The sequence below is a fragment of the Thamnophis sirtalis genome, unplaced genomic scaffold (assembly GCF_051295495.1).
Source record: "Thamnophis sirtalis isolate CommonGarterSnake01/CBP01778 unplaced genomic scaffold, rThaSir2_p1.2 scaffold_15, whole genome shotgun sequence".
Taxonomy (NCBI): Eukaryota; Metazoa; Chordata; class Lepidosauria; order Squamata; family Natricidae; genus Thamnophis; species Thamnophis sirtalis.
Genome location: NW_028261395.1, coordinates 47,228,508 through 47,244,686, shown reverse-complemented (window position 1 = coordinate 47,244,686; position 16,179 = coordinate 47,228,508). Strand labels below are relative to the sequence as shown.

Sequence of the window (16,179 nt, the reverse complement as noted above, 5' to 3'; positions counted from 1 at the left end):
ACCTGGTACAAATGCCCAGGTGGGTTACAGACCCCCCCAGAATTGTTGCAGTGCAAAAAAAGTATGTGTTTCTATGTGTGTGTGCGCGTGTGTTGAACCCCCCCCCCCCCGCCTCTTTCTTATGGCCTGGGGAGTGGAAGGTGATTGGCAGGACCAATAAGATTAAGCCAAACTTAGACAAAGGAAGAATTTAAGGGCCATTCCTTCTGCCAACACCTCCCCCCCCTCAAATCTAAACCCCCCCTTGTTTAAATCTGGTTGAGAGCAGCCCTGGCACTTGGGGAGGGGTCTGGCCATTGTTTGTGGCAGCCCCACCACCTACTGCGGGGGGGGGGGGGGAATCGCAGGTGAGGGGATTAGGAAGTTTCCCTGGATAGGTGAGAATTTTTCCTTTTGTTTGTTTTTTCCCCCTGCACAAAAATGAATGGTTTTGGGGGGAGGGTCTCCTGCTCGGACAGGCGGTTGGCCTGGAAGACCCACCAGTCAATATGGGTAGCTCAGGGTTGAAATAGAGGGGGGGGGGGCGTGTCTGATCTCAGTTTTCTTGCAGACGTTCCATGACCCAACTAGGTAACTTCATCAGTGTTACGGTGGAGGGGAGCTTGCAAAGAGGAGGAGGAGGAGGAGGAGGAGGAGGAGGAGGAGGAGGAGGAGGAGGAGGAGGAGGAGGAGGAGGAGGAGGAGGAGGAAGATTGTGGGGTCCTGGGTTCTCTCCAAACTTGGTTGTTTTCTTGCAGATGTTTCGTGACCCAACTAGACCACCACTGATGACATTCCCTTGTTGGGTCCCAAAACATCTTTTCTGCAAGAGATCACCAAGGACTTTGCTCCCCCCACCTCCTGTTCTTGTTCTTTTTTTAAAAAAAGGTTTTTTTTTATTTTTACTCCCTCTTTTTTTAAATAGTATTTATTACAGTTTCCAACATTTAAAAACAAAACACAAATTTCCACTTGTAAACAGCATTTCCATATATCGTGTACCCGTAGTTTGCGTAACAATCCTATTTACCAAAAACCTCTCTGTCACTATCCTAAGTTATATCCTTATTTAAATTCTATATATTACACTTCTACTTCTTATACTTTTATTCTCAGACGTACATGGGCAAATAACACATTCTTGTAGATATTATCAATATTATGTGTTGCCTTTGAACATTTGTTAAGGATTCAAAGTGAAGGGCAGAATCCAGATTGCTTTCCTGCCATCCCTACATCTGACTCGTTTTACAACGGACGCCACTTCCTCTCCTCCTACCCTCCCTCCTTCTCTACTTTCTCCTTTCCTCTTCTCCCTCCTCTCTCCTTTCTTTCCCTCTCCCCCTCTTCCTCCTTCCCACCCTCCTCTTCTCACTGGGACCTGCTGAGTTTTCCGCAGAGCAGCCCCCCAAACTCTCCCCTAGCATAGGCTCCGTGGGCTGGACTAGAAGACCTCCAGGGCTCCCTCCCAACTCCCCCAACCTTTCCCTGCAAGCGGCGGGGGTCGCTGGGCTGGTTTCCCAGGCGCCGGGCGAGGCTGGCGCTTGGGGGGGGGGAGGGTGTGAGAAAGACCCCCGGCGGGGCGGGCGGGCGGGCGGGGGGGGGTGTTAAGTTAGGGTCCCGGGGGAGGGAAAAGCAGTCGTAGGAGCGGAGCCTCGTCCTTCCAGAGCCGGGCGGGCAACGCTGGGCGGGGGTCGGGTCGGGGGAGCCGGGCGGCGTCCCGGAGCAGCGCCGAGGAGCTGTCCGGCGAGGGGGCGCTGCGCTGCGCTGGATCCTGCCGGGCGAGGCGGCCCCGGGCGCGGCCAATGAGCGGCGGAGGGGCGGGGGCGGAGGGGCGGGCGAGAGGAGGGGGCTGCGGTCCCGGCGCCTCCCCGTCCGGCTTCTCCTCCCTCGGCGCGGCGGGCGGCATTGTTCGCGCCCCGAGCCCCGCGACGCCCCAGCCCGACGCCCCCGCCGCCGCCGCCGCTGCTTCCCCCGCGCCCCACCGGCCCTTCTGCCGCCGCCCGAGCCCAGCGCGGATGGGGAGCTGGGCGGGCCGGGCGGCGCGGCGGCGCAGGTGACTCAGGTGGACGCAGGTAAGGCCGGGAAGCGGCTCCCGGGCGGAGCGGCGGCGGCGGCGACTGGAGGTTGGGGGCTTTGTCCTCGGGGAGGGGGCGCAGCGCGTCTGCCGTGGGGCCCCAGATCCAGGGGTCGCCCCCCCCTCAGGTTCCCTTGGACTTTGGGGGCCCCTTTGGGAGAGTCCCCCGTGGACCCCCCCTCTCCTCGCCCCGCCTCCTTCCCCGGGGGAGGGGGAGAGCGGAGGGCCGGGGGTCTCCTGTGGAGCCCAGCAGCTGCTCCGCCCCGCGTGGGATCCTGATCGCTAAGCCTGGGTTGTGAAACGGGCTGCTGCCCGCAGAGGAAAGCGCGGTGGGTTCCTTTGTGGGACTCCAGCGCCCATGCTTCCCAGCCGGCCAGCTCCTTTCGGGTCTGGGGGTCCTGAGTGAGGCGGAGAAGCGGGAGTTTGCTCCCCTTCGGGGCTCTTAGAAACGCGTGTTTGAGTCACAGCCGTTCTTGGGACTTGGGGGCCTCCTTGGCCTGGCTTGGACTACAACTCCCATCCCGGATTGTGTTCTCTTGTGGGGGGGGGCAAGAGGGGGTGGTGGCACAGTCTAAAATGGCTTCAGGAGCCCCTTTCAGATGGGAAGCATCTTGCCCCCCCCCCCCGAATGAATCCTTCTGATGTTTTGGGACTGCAACGCCCATGGTGCTTTTCTCCAGCCTTCTCTTGAGCTGGGAGTGCCTTTGGGTGGGGGGAGATAGGTTGGGGGCTAGCCAGTCGGAGCCCCTGCCCCCCCAGCCGTGCCCTCTGTAAATCTTTCCCCTAGATTTGCCTCACCCTTCACACAGCCCCCAAGGCCTGACCTGGGTTATCAAAACACCCAGGTGTTGACGTTAGCCCGGAGTCACAAACTCCCCCAACAGATGCCGTCCTTGTTTGGTGCAGGGGTCGTAAACTGGGTCGCTGAACCTGAATGGTCTCCTTTTAACACAACCTCCCTGCCAGCCCTTTGAGGGAGGCCAAGTGGGGACACTGGAGAGAATCCGCATGTTGTCAGAAAGCGTGTTTACTGTTGGTTACACAAATTTGCAAGCCTGTTTCTCTCTACTTTCGCCCTCTTCTACCCAGCAGAATCTCTTTTTTTGGGGGGGGGGGTTTGCTTTGAGTTTCTTTCTCAAACTTTTTCAGTGATATTTTTTGAATCTCATGCTGGGGGGGGGATTCTGGGAGTAGAAGTCCGCACATTTTAAGGTGAGAAACAGCGCGACTGTTTATTTATCGTGTAAGAGATTGCAATGAGAGACAGTGTTTTGGGGGGGGGACGACTTTATCACAGTGCCCCACTGATTTCCTTTCTCTCCCTTCCTGCTCAAGGGAGGCCCCTCCCCACCAGGTGTGCAGCTCCCCTTCCCCCTTGTTTTTCCTTTCCAAACTTCTTCCTAAAATTGTGACTTTCTGGGATGACTTCGGGGAGCCACCGTCCCTTCCTCTGCAGACCCCCCCGAGGGGAGGGGGCTGCCAGAAAAAGGAAATGGAGGCCGGGGAGGGGTTTTGTTTTCTGGTGTGTGATGGCGTGTGTGTGTGTGTGTCCCCCCCACTCCCCATTGTGCATCCCTCCACAACTTCTCTCTAAAAGAATGTGGAGGTAAAATGGCTTTTGTGTCACCTACGGAGAAGCTAACTCTGTAAAGAGGCGAGGGAGGGAGGGAGGGGGGGAGGGAGGGGGGGGCGGCTCGCCCAAAATCATCCTCCATGGCCGAAGTTTGCTGGTCTTTCCTGGAGGAATGTTGCCCCTTGGCTCACTGCCGTGTTGTTTTGAGTGAGATCAGTTCAATGTTTTCAGGCGGTTTTTCAGAGCTGTGTGTGTGTGTGTGTGTGAGAGAGAGGATCCTTGTTTCCAGGAAGTGGTTGGCGGGTGGGGAGGACGCAAAAGCAGCTTTTTACGGCTGTAAATAGTCCTTCCCGCCCATCGCTGAGCAGATCCCCTTGTGGTGCCCTTCCCCTCCGATCCTCTGCTTCCGGAAATCAATTTTGAACCCAATTCCAGCAACCTGGAACTAAGGGGAGACTTCCTGACAGTGGAACAGCTGGCCTCCAGGAGGGGTGGGGGCTCCGACACTGGAGGTCTTCAAGGAGGAGACAGCCCCCTGCCTGAAATGGTTGAGGGTCTCCTGCTTGAGCAGGGGGTTGGACTAGAGGACCTCCAAGGACCCTCCCAACCCTACTATTTCATCATCGTCTCAAGAGATTGCAATGAGAGAATTGATTAAATGTCCCCAGTAACAAGTTAAGTGGGGGGTGAATTCTTCTTCTCTCCTAAAAGAGACCCTCCCCCCATTTGTTTCGGGGGACGCTGCTTCTGAGAGGCTTTCAGCCAGATGCCCAGATTCCTTTCGGGGTGTGAGATGGGTGGGTGGCAGATAAACACGAGATAAATAAGGGAACAGTGGTGACTCCTGCAGAGATGCGGCCTGGGCCCCCTCCAGCTCTCCAGGGAGGGAGGGAGGGAGGGAGGGAGGGGTTGGCTGGCCCGTCCTTCCGGTGGGAGCACCACATGGCCAGGAATCCCCAGTGGGGGTGGGCTTGTTGGGTGAAGGGGCTTCCGTTGCTTTCCAAGCCAGCTCGAATTTGCATTGTGAGTCCAGATGGCGTCTCAAAGGAGGCAGCCGGGTCTGATTGGATTAGGGCCACGCTTGGGGCGGTGTGTGTGTGTGTGTGTGTGTGTGTGTGAGGGGGGGGGCGGGGTTCAGAGCCCAGCCTGGGTGGATTTGCACCGAGAGAGTGTGCAAGGGGGGCACAAGCAAGCAAAGCCCGCTCCCCAAATCCTGAGCGTGAGAACAGAAAACCACAACAATTCCAGGCTCACAGCTGAGTGAGGGGTGGCTCCCTTTGTGTTGTGACTCAATCCCCCCCTCCCTCCCTGCCAGGGCTTCCGTGCCAGCGCTTCCTTCCCTGCGCATGTGCTGTGGTGACGCTGAGCATTCCCCTTCCGTTTTTTTTGGAGAGCAGAAAAACAGGAGAACAAAGTTGGAAGGGACCTCCGGAGGCCTTCTAGTCCAACCCTCTTTGTTGGAACCACGGTTAATCCAGCCAATCCAAACCTTTGATTCCTGTTTTGCAGACCCTTCCTGCTCACCAGCCGGATTTAAAGTAACTTTGGGGGGGGGCGCTAAGGGGCGTTGCCTGGACCCTGCCTTTGTGGCTTCTCATGTGGCAGCTCAACTCTTGGTGGTCTGATGGAGAAAACACAGCTCCTGCCCGGCGTGGGAATTTATCCGCCGGCTGCTGGTGGTTTCCCCCCCCCCCAACTGTAAATCAGAATATTTTGGGACTTTTCTGGACTCCTTTTAAGTTTTTGTTCCTTTTTTGTACCTTCGCTGAAATCCTTAGATGAGATTTATGTGAGTTTTGCACGTGTCTGAATTCTTGGAATGTTTCTGTCTGCTTAAATCGTTTAGAAGCACCTTGAGGGAATTTGCTTCAAAGGATCAGCTTTGTGTATTTCAAGATTCCCATGTCCTAGCAACTGTTTTATTTACGTAGAGATAGTCCGTGGTTTGGTGGGGATTTCGAGCCTGGCTAACCAACTAACCGAGATGGGGCCTTCAGCATTCACACATACATGCACAAACTCTTGCTTAGAAAGCATCTTCCTCTTGAGTTGGTTAGTACTAGAGGCACAAAGTCGGTCCTTGGCTTACAATCACACCTCGTTCCCAAGCCAGGAAAACAGAATACACCAGTTGGAAGGGACCTTAGAGGTCTTCTAGTCCAACCCCCTGCTCCCACCAGGGAGGCTTACTTTGGGGGTGTGACAGAGCTAAGAATTGGGCCCCCCAATTCCTGAGCTGGACTTTGGGGACAAGACGAGAGGCGTGTGCGCATGTGATTCCCCAAACGGTGCCGCTCGGCCGTTCTTCCTTTGGCAAGCCAAGCAGGACGAAGGCCAACTGGCGCAGCTTTCTTCCCGCAGGAGCCTTGCCCGTGGTGGGCAGCTGGGCGCCTTTTGTTGACCCAGAAAGGCTCCCAGCATGCCTTGCAAAGGGCGCCTGTTGGCTTCTGTTGTGAAGGTTGCATGCGTTGCTGCTGCTGCGCCGGAGAGGGCGGGGAGGCGCGTGAGCAGGGAGTGCCGACTCTCCCGGGGCATTGCAAAGGCGGGCGAGCGAGCAACAAGCTCGCTCATGCGTGTGTGTGTGTGTGTGGAGGGGGGGGCAGGCGGCTTGGCGTGCAAAGCCCTGTGCGTGTCAGCTTGGAACTCCTGAGCGATAGCTACAGGCCTCAACGTCTCCCTCTCTGCTTCCTGCAGAATAAAAGAGGGAGGAGAAATCGGTTCCTTCTTTTTCTCGTTTGCAAATCTTAAGTTTGCTTTTTGAGCAGAAAATTGTGTGCAAACATGCGAGGCCCCCAGTTCCTCCTTTCCCCACAATTCCTTGTGGAGACGGCGGTGGTTCCTTCCGTGAATGGCCGTTGTTCTTTTTGGCCAGAATTTCTCTTGTTTACAACCGACGCTTTCTGCCTGTGTAAACATCCTGCTTCGGACATCATGAGGTCCAGAAACCTGGGTGGTTTTGTTATTTTTTGTCACTACTTTGCACCGGCCAAGAATGCTTCCTTCTTTGCCAACCGGTCTGGATGATTTGGGTTATAGGCCTTGTTTTTGGAGAGAGAGAGAGCTTAAGAGGGAAAAGGCATAGTGGCATTCCATGTTTTTGGACACTGGAATTCCTTCCCCAAATGTAGGATTTGTAAACAAGGAACATAACCACCATTACAAACCCCGTTTCAAACAAGAAACACAACCGGGAAGCTGCATATACGTCTCCCAAAGCGCCTTCCGTCTTCCTACGAATGACTTTCATTTGTTAAATGTGTTTTATTTTACTTATTATTTAGCTACGTATGAGTGAACGCCTCGGTTTTCTGTTTGTTTGCTTCTATAAAACCATTTACTCAACGTAAATCAGCAATCAGAGGAAGGGGAAATTTTTTAGCCACGCAGGTAGGCAGCAACAGGTAGGGACTGTGCTTTGTGTCCTTTCCACAGCCTCCTGAAGTTTCTAGTCCTCACTGAGTTCACACCAAGCCACTCCTTATCCCAGAAATAACCATCCTCAAAAATCTTGTAACTTTTCATGTCAGATCACAACAGAACGTCGTTATAAAAAAATACATCTGGGCCCTGCCGAAATTTGCACACTTGAGTTGCAAGTATGAAGTGATGGGCGTGGCACATCCCTCGGCGACTGGAAATTTGGGGTACCATTTTGCCACCCCTTCCTCACCTCTTTGGATCCCAGAGCCCAGGATGGAAAACGTCCCTGGTTTCATTTCAGGGTTTGCATTTCCCCCCCGAAATGCACCGTTTTTAGGGTGAATCCACGTCTCGCTTAATTGTGATTGTTCTATAATTAGGCTCCCCCCGCCTTTTGGGTTATTTTGGGGTGGGGGAGAGAGGCAAGCAGCTTTCGAGGCTTTAAACGCTTCCTGACCCCCCCAAAACCTGGTTCCCCAAGTGGGACCAGGAAGGAGGAGAGCCCAGTCCTTGTCTTGTGACTTTCCTACCTCCTCGCCCGACTAGGACCGCAAGAAACTCCCAAGCCTGTGGGTCTGGTTTTTGTGCTTGCTGGCATGGCTTTCAAGCTCCTAGTCCCTTTGGTGTCAGTGCGTTGGGAGCTGAATTTAAAACGAGGGAGGGGGGGATTGTGCTCCCGGAGGAGCTTCCTGGCGCAATCAGGGTTGGCACAGAAGGGAATCTTGGCAGCTCAGGGTTGAAACGAGGGGTCCTTGGGGGTGGTGGTGTTTGCAGACGTTTCATGACCCAACTAGGCGACATCATCAGTGCTAGGAAACTGCTTAGTTTTACCCATTGATTAGGGCTAGTAGTAGTCTTACTAGCACCGAGGAGGCTACCGAAATTGGGTCAGGAAAACCTCCCAGCTCAGAGGGCTGTTGGGATTGGGTAGCTGAGCTCCTCCGGCCTCTGGAGCGAGGGGCTGGAGGGGCTGGGGGCTGTCCAGCGTGGGTCTTGGGCAAAGGGGAGGGGGGGGGAGTCAGCTGTATGGTAATCAGGGCAGGGTGGGAGGGGCAGGGCTGCCTTGCGCCCGGGGCCTCTGCCTTTGTCTGCGAACCCTGCCTCCTCACGCCTGCCCCTCCTCTCCCTCCCTCCCTCCCTCCCTCCCTCCCCCGGCAGAGGCGACCCCCGGCAGCGTTCGCACGACGCCCCCAGACCCCAGCACCCCCGGCATGACATCAGGCAACGGCAGTGCTCCCTCCACCGTTCCCAGCGCCCTGCCCCAGAACGGGGAGAACAAGCTGCCCCCCCAAGCCATCGTGAAGCCCCAAATCCTGACGCATCTGATCGAAGGCTTCGTCATCCAGGAAGGGGCTGAACCGTTCCCGGTACGTCTCTTTCTCTCCCCCCCCCCCCGCACTCTTTCTCTTTCTCTCTCTCCCCCCCCTCTGTCTGTCTCTTTCTCCCTCTCTCTTTCTCTCTCTTTCTCTCTCTATGTCTCTCTTTTTCACTCTCCCCTCTCTCCCTCTGTCTTTCTCTCTCTCCTTCTCCCTCTCTCTTTTTCTCTCTTTCTCTCTCTCCCCCCCTCTCCCTCTGTGTGTCCCTCTCTCTTTCTCTCTCTTATGTCTCTCTCTTTCTCTCTCCCCTCTCCCCCCTCTGTCTTTCTCTTTCCCCTTCTCCCTCTCTGTGTGTCTCTCACTCCCTCTCTCTTTCTCTATGTCTCTCTCTTTCACTCTCTCCCCTCCGTCCCTCCTTCCCTCTGCCTTTCTCCCCCCTCTCTTTCTCTTTTTCTCGCTCCCCTTTCTCTTCCCCTCTCTTTCCCCCTCTCCCTCCCTCCCTCCCTCCCTCCCTCTCTGCCTCTCTGCCTCTCTTTCTCTCTGTGTCTCTCTCTCTCCCTTTCTCTGTGTATCTCTCCCTCTCTCTCCCCCTCTCTTTCTCTCTCCCCTTCTCTCTCTTTCTCTTTCTCACTCTCCCCTTTCTCTTCCTCTCTCTCCTCTCCCTCCCTCTCCCCTCCCTCCCTCTCCCCCTCTCTCTATGTGTATGTGTCTCTCTCTCCCTTTCTCTGTTCCCCCCTCTCTCTCACTTTCCCCCCTCCCTCCTTCCCCCCTCTCTGTCTCTCCTCCCTCTCTCCCTCTCTCTGTGAGTCTCTCTCCCCCCTCTCTTTCCCTCCCTCCCTCTGTCTTTCTCTTTCTCTCTCCCTCTCTGTCTCTCTCCCTCTGTCCCTCTCTCTCCTTCCCCCCCTCTCTCTTTCTCTGCCCCCCCATCTGAAATGGGGTTTTAAAAAGAAAAAATTAGATGGGGTGCAGAATGAGCCTGGGGGGGGGATGGGATGGAAGTGGGGAGTGCCTGGGGGAGGGGCTTCATTTTGAGGCTGGAGGGGTGGGCAGGCGCCCCAGAGCTCCAGCCTTTTCCTTGACTCTCAATTCTTGCTGGCCCCCCAAAAGTCTGTTTTTGGTGGGGGTGGGGGGTGGGCTCCCTAAATCCCGGCCTTGCTCCTCTCCGGCCAGGTGGGCCGATCCTCCCTGCTGGTGGGGAACCTGAAGAAAAAGTATGCACAGGCGGTTCTGGCGGAGAAACCCCAGCTGCAAGAGACCACCACCGACTCCGAGATGGAAGACCCCTACCTCCAAGGTGCGTCCGGGGAAGGACGGGGAGATGGGGAACTCTGAGCATGCGCAGAATGCCTCTCGGCTGGAGCCCGGGTGGTGCCTTGGGAGGGCTCCGGAAGCAGAAGAAAAACCCCTCTTTTGCCAAGGGTCTCCTCCCCCAATTTCCACCCCTACCTACCTTCCCCCACCCCATGTCTCTTCGCTTCCGCAGAGGGTCCGAATGGTGCATAAATTCTGGGGCTGGGAGTCATTTTCCTGAGCCTTTAAAAATGGGAGGGGGTAGAGGGGTCTTCCTGCATTGCTCCCCCTTCCCTCCCTCCCTCCCTCCCTCCCTTCCTTCCTTCCTTCCTTCCTTCCTCCCGGAGTGCCCTGCAGCAAACTGGCCCCCTTTGTGTGGCCCCCGGGATGGGGTATGTGTGTGTGTGTCTCCTTGTGCCTGGCCTTGACTGAAACATTTTACTCTCTCTCTCCCCCTCCCCCCCAGAATCCAAAGACGAGGCGTCGCCCCCAAAGTTGAAGTGCGAGCTTTGCGGCCGCCTGGACTTTGCGTACAAATTCAAGCGTTCGAAGCGCTTCTGCTCCACGGCGTGTGCCAAGAGGTACCTCCGAACCCCAAAACCCCTGGGAGGTTTGGGCCCCTTTGCCCGTCATCGCAGGGCAAACCCTAAACCAGGTTTAACGCCGGAAGGGCAGCCCCTTGCCACCATTACGCTTGGCCCTCAGAGTCCGTCAGGGGTTCAGGCTGGAGTTTGGCCCTTTTTGCCCACCTGTTGAGTCCCCCGTCCCCCCCAAGGACCTGGTGCGAGAGGCAGCAGTAGTTGTGTGATGGCGTTAAAGGCCTCGTGGCAGGATGCGAGCGGTCCCAAACTGCCTTCTGCAATTGACTGACGGGGATTGTGTCAATGCCGACGGTCCATCCTGGGCTGCTGCAGATGCGTTGGGATGGCATCCGATGTAGTCCTCCGGTTACGATCACAACTGAGCCCAAAATTTCTTTGCAAACGAGTTTTTTTTTTAATGTTTTGTTACATAATTAAAATTCTTTTGTGAACAGAGCGTTGTCAGGTTTTCCCCCTTTAACCTTTTCACGTACACATAATTCATTCTACATTATATTTCCTTTTCCATTTCCAATTTTAGCCGTATTTATTTTCTTCTCATATTTTCCAACTTTTAATTTTTATTATGTACATAAACAGTGCCATTTTTTCTTCCCTTTGGAGATAAACCAAATTTATCATTTCCTTTCCATCTGTTATCCATAAGTAAAATGTCTCTTCAAATTCATTTTTTTAATGTAAACATTTAACATAATTAATTTCCACATTTAAAAGTATTAGTATAATTCGCTCACATCTACTATTGCCACGATTAATATATTTAATTTTACTCATCAGCTGTTCCTAGATTCCCCCCCCCCTCTTTTTGTTCTTTTTATATCTCTTATATCTTTTCTTCTGAGCCCCAAATTTCTGTTGCCAAGTGTGATATTTAAGAGAGTTTTGCCCCATTCTACGACCTTCTGTTGCTAAGTGAATCACTGCGGTTGTCAGTCACACGTCTGTGAAGTGAACCTGCTTTCCCCTCACTGAGTTTGCTTGTCAGAAGGTCCCCAGAGGGGTCCTCGGGACACTGTGACCGTCGTAAACATGAGTCAGTTGCCAAGCAGCCTTTCATCAGGTGACCATACAATGGTCATAAGTGTGAAAAACGGTCATAAGTCACTTTTCTTCCCCACCGTTTTAAGTTTGAACTAAATGAACTGTTGTAACTCGAGGACTACCCGTAATTATCAAATTTATTTCCTACCCATCCGAGTTGAGACTCCTCCTCTCCTGGACCAACGCCAGGAATGTCCAGACATCCGTAGGGAGCAAAGTCTGGGGACACGAAGGTTTCCCAGCTAAGCAGGGTCGGGCCTGGCTTAGAATCGGAGGGGAGACTTGCTCTTCCTTCTCCACCGCAGCGTATTAACCTCTCTGTCCCCTCCCCTAGGTATAATGTGGGTTGCACCAAGCGAGTGGGACTCTTCCATCCGGACCGCAGCAAGCTGCAGAAACCGAACACGCCTGCGCACTGCCGACGCCGACCCTGCAAGGGAGCCCTTCCCCCGCTCACGAAAGAAAGCAAAAAAACGGTTAGCCTGGTGGGGGATGGGCAGGAGCCTCAAGGCACCCGGACTTTGGGGCGTTTCCTTAAGAGAGGGAAATTTGGAACAAATTCGGATGGTGCTTCTGTCCTTTTCGGTCTTATAGGTAATTCTTGACTTACAACAGTCAGTTTAGCGACCATTCGAAGTTACGACGGCACTGAAAAAAAGTGTCTTACGGCCGTTTTTCACACTGCCGCCTCCCCTTGGTCACGTGATCAAAATTTGCACACTTGGCATCTCGCTCACTTAACAGCCGTGTGGCTGATCTAACACTTTCAGTGATTCACTTAACAAATGTGGCAAGGAAGGTCGTAAAATGGGGCAAAACTCACTTAACAAATTTTTCACTTCACGTGAATTCTGGGCTCCGTTGTGGCCGTACGTTGAGGACTACCTGTCATTCCGTACAGACGGTCTCTCCTTCTGAGCGAGGACGGGTGTGAAAGCGGCTCTTGTCAATCTGGTTTGTGTCCCATTTGGGCCCGTAGGCACCGGCCTCCTTGCCCCCCAGTTCTGCTCCCGTGGCGGTTCCCAGCTCTCTCCAACTCGGTCACGGACAAGAGGACTCCAGCCGCTGCTCGGACAACTCCAGCTACGAAGAGCCCCTCTCCCCCATCTCGGCCAGCTCCTCCGCCTCCCGCCGGCGCCAGGGCGAGCGAGACATGGAACTGCCGGATGTCCGTCTGCGGGATCTGGAACGCCACTTCCTGCCGAGCGAGCCCACCAAGTGGAACGTGGAGGACGTGTACGAATTCATCCACTCCCTGCCCGGTAAGCGATGGGCCAACCTCGGGAATGTCCCAAGAAAGGGAATCCTGTCTCCTTACCCCACGTTGGGCCACTTCATTGCCTTACGTGAGAAACCCCCTCCCCCAATGGAAAAGGTGATCGGAGGACTTTGAGAGAACACCAGAAGTGAAACAAGGGCCACAAATTCATATTATAGCCCTGTCTCAAATTTGTTAGGTGTAGCAATAGAATTTACACTTATATACCACTTCACAGTGCTATACAGCCCTCTCTAAGCAGTTTCCAGAGTCAGCTTCTTGCCCCCCACCTCCCCCCAACAATCTGGGTTCTCATTTGACCCACCTCGGAAGGACGGGAGGCTGAGTCGACCTGGAGCCAGTCAGGATCGAACTGCTGGCAGCGGGCAGAATCAGCCTGCAATATTGCATTCTAACAGGAAGGAGGGAGGGAAGGAAGAAGAGCAGTTATATACCGCTTCATAGTGCTTTCCAGCCTTCTCTAAGCGGTTCACAGAGTCAGCCTATTGCCCCCCCCCCCCAACAATTTTGGCTCCTCATTTTACCCACCTCGGAAGAACGAGAGGCTGAGTCAACCTTGAGCCTGGTGAGATTTGAACTGCCAAATTGCTGGCAGCCAGTAGTCAGCAGAAGTAGCCTGCAGTACTGCACTCTGACCACTGCACCACTTTGGCGCACCATGGTATAAGATGAAGTGGAAACTCTCGGTTGTCTTCCAAGATTTGGTCAGATCAGGTATAAGATGAAGAAGAAAGAACTCTGGATGGATTGCAAACTTTTGCTGCCATGCTCCGCAGCAATAGAGTAACGTCCCTGAGCTCTGTAGGGTGATTTAGCCTTCCTCAAAAGTCCTGAGAGCATCTTTTGTACCCCGGTTATTTGTAACGTTCCCGTGGTTCGTCCATGAGGCCAATGTGGAGAAAAGACACGGACACGATCTTTCTCGGGATGGAGCGACCCAGATTGGGGGTCTGAGAGCCCCTTTTATTGAGATAGGACAAAGGCAGGAGGAGCAATCAGCATGTGAGTAAAAACAGCCTGTAAAAGTACAATTTCTAATCTACTGCTCAGGGAAGTTCTGTCTATATATGGTCAAATCCTGGGCGTCAATGGTAGGGCACATCTCAGGATGTTATGTTATGAACTATCAGGATGTTATGGGGTTTTAGGAGTTTGTTTTCTCCTGTGTGGTTCAGCGTGGCTCTGCATGCCCTGGTATGAACTGGGCCATGGGTGTCCCACACCTACACAAGGAACTATATTACAACAGTTATTGGTTTTTTTTATGTCAAGAAAGCTACCCGCCCTCCATGTTAGGTGGCTGGGGATTGTGAAGTTGGGGTGCTGGAGGGGGACAAAAGTCTCTTGAGCTTGCATAGAATAAACAACTCAGCCGACACATTATCAAATTGAGGGGAGCGGAAGGGAAAAAAAATAGAAAAGCATTAAAAGTACAGGTATACAAGCCAAAAATGGCACGAGTGGGTTTATTACGGGGAAGTAGAATGTTCATAGAGAAAATTATTTTCACGTAAATATAAAGTCGGGATCGCTGGAATGACCCACCCCGAGAATCCATCAGAGAAAGAAAATGAACAAGGGCCACAACGGAAAGGAGGGAGGATGAGGAGGGAAAGGAAGAAAGGGTAAAAGCAGAGGAAGTAAGAAAGGGGAAGTAAGAGTAGGAGGGGAAGAAGGAGGAGAAGAGAGGAGGGGGGAAAGAGAGGGGAAGAAGAAAGGAGGGAGGATGAGGAGGGAAAGGAAGAAAGGGTAAAAGCAGAGGAAGTAAGGGAGGGAAAGTAAGAGTAGGAGAGAGGGGGAGAAGAGAGGAGGGGGGGAAAGAGAGGGGAAGAAGAAAGGAGGGAGGATGAGGAGGGAAAAGGAGAAAGGGGAAAGCAGAGGGAGGGGAAGTAAGAGTAGGAGAGAGGGGAAAAAGGAGGAGAAGAGAGGAGGAGGGGGGAAGAAGAAAAGAGGAAGGAGAGGAGGAAAGAAGAAGGCAGAGAAGGGAGTTTGGGAAGACGGAAGTAGGGTTGTTGCAAAATAAGAGGGAGATAGGGGGGGTGGGGGTGGCAAGAAAGTGACCCCCAACTGTGGGTTTTTTTATATTTGCAAGAAGATAGTGATAGATATCAATACTCAATAGGTAAATGTTTATAGGAATGTGTCTTGGTGAATGGATTTGAAAGAGAAAAGCTGACCGGTGGTTTCCCTTCCCCTCGCAGGCTGTCAAGAGATCGCGGACGAGTTCCGCACCCAGGAGATTGATGGGCAGGCGCTGCTGCTGCTGAAGGAAGACCACCTCATGAGCGCCATGAACATCAAGTTAGGGCCCGCCTTGAAGATTTACGCCCGCATCTGTATGTTGAAGGACTCTTAGGAGCCGGCGGGGCTGGTGCTGGGCCATGGCGGACCATTGTGTGGGAGGGAGGGGGGAGCTCAGGTGGATGAGGCCGTTGGGACTCCCTCCTCCCACCAGGTAACTTGAGCACAAAGAGCCCCCGCTGACCTGATGGGGGAGGGGACGGGGAGAAGAGACAGATAACCCCCCCTCGTCTTGCTGACCCGATGCCTCGAGGCAGGGCAGTGCCGCGGGGCAGTGTATATACGATGATGACGACAACAAGAACAAATAGTCCGTAGCTTCCCCACCTGCTCCTCCCCCTGCCACATGGGGGGGGGGGGAGGAAAGTAGTACCCCCCCCTTGGACGGAGGAGAAAGAGGAGGGGGCCACCAGGCCCTTTTCAGCCTCCGTCCCCCACAAAGCCTCTCGGGAACCTCAAAGCCAAACTGGACCATTGCCTTAAACTTTTGTGTAGCAAAGTGTGTGCGTGTGTGTGTGTTATGGGTGCCACATAGTGCACTTCCCCATCTCTCTCTGCCCCCCCCCTACCCCTCCCCGGGCAGCTATTTCGGGCTCATCAGGGCCCCCTTCCTAGGTGAAAATGGCCCCACAGAAATACGGACAAAGCCCCCCTCCTCATGGGGACACATCCTCTTCCTGCCGTCCATCCTTCTCCCCCCCCCGCTTTTTTTTTGAAATGGGGAGTGGGCCACAAACACGGCCAGTCCTGGGTTCTCCCCCCTCCTCTTTCAAACATCTGCTTGGGGGGGGGCGATTCCATGGAGGGGAGACCAGTTTCCCAGCTGCCTTAAGAAACGTTTTGCGTTTGTGACAAGCATCAATTCACACACACACACACATACACCCCAATTTGAGAAAAACCCACCAAGGGGGGGGGGAGGGCAGGAGGGGCTGGTTTTCTCTCTGGGAGATGGGGCCGGCCTCAGGGGAGTCAGGAGTGGCTGGGCTCCCCTGGGGCAATCAGGGACGGATAAAGGAGCCACGTGGGAGTGCAGCTGAGCTGTGTCCCTCCGTGGTCGCCAAGTTTGCAGCGCCTCGTTTTCCCCCCCCGTGTGCTGGACACTCACCGAAGCCTTCCGGGCTGCGAGAATTTTTCTTCCATCACCTGGTTTTTAATAAACATCTTTGGGAAAAAAAAGGTGTCTTAAAAATGGTCGTCTGCTGAGGGCTGAAACTATCCGATGTCCTCCGGGAGTCTCTTTTTGGGGAAAGGGGAGGTGAAAATACCCACTGCTGCTGGATCGGCTGCCAATTTCTTTT

At 54.1% G+C, this 16,179-nt stretch overlaps 1 protein-coding gene across 1 annotated transcript in view; it reads left to right on the top strand.

Annotated features, from left to right (window-relative positions):
• Positions 1-14,994, top strand: part of PHC2 (polyhomeotic homolog 2) — a 35,337-nt gene extending 20,343 nt beyond the window's left edge. Inside the window, exons 10-17 of the mRNA XM_087702463.1 lie at positions 988-992; positions 1,647-2,054; positions 8,208-8,416; positions 9,536-9,659; positions 10,122-10,236; positions 11,633-11,774; positions 12,278-12,560; positions 14,779-14,994. Of these exons, the coding sequence (XP_087558589.1) occupies positions 988-992; positions 1,647-2,054; positions 8,208-8,416; positions 9,536-9,659; positions 10,122-10,236; positions 11,633-11,774; positions 12,278-12,560; positions 14,779-14,933 (1,441 nt within the window). The 3' untranslated portion in view covers positions 14,934-14,994. The remainder of the gene's footprint in view (positions 1-987; positions 993-1,646; positions 2,055-8,207; positions 8,417-9,535; positions 9,660-10,121; positions 10,237-11,632; positions 11,775-12,277; positions 12,561-14,778) is intronic.
• Positions 14,995-16,179: the final 1,185 nt, after the last annotated feature.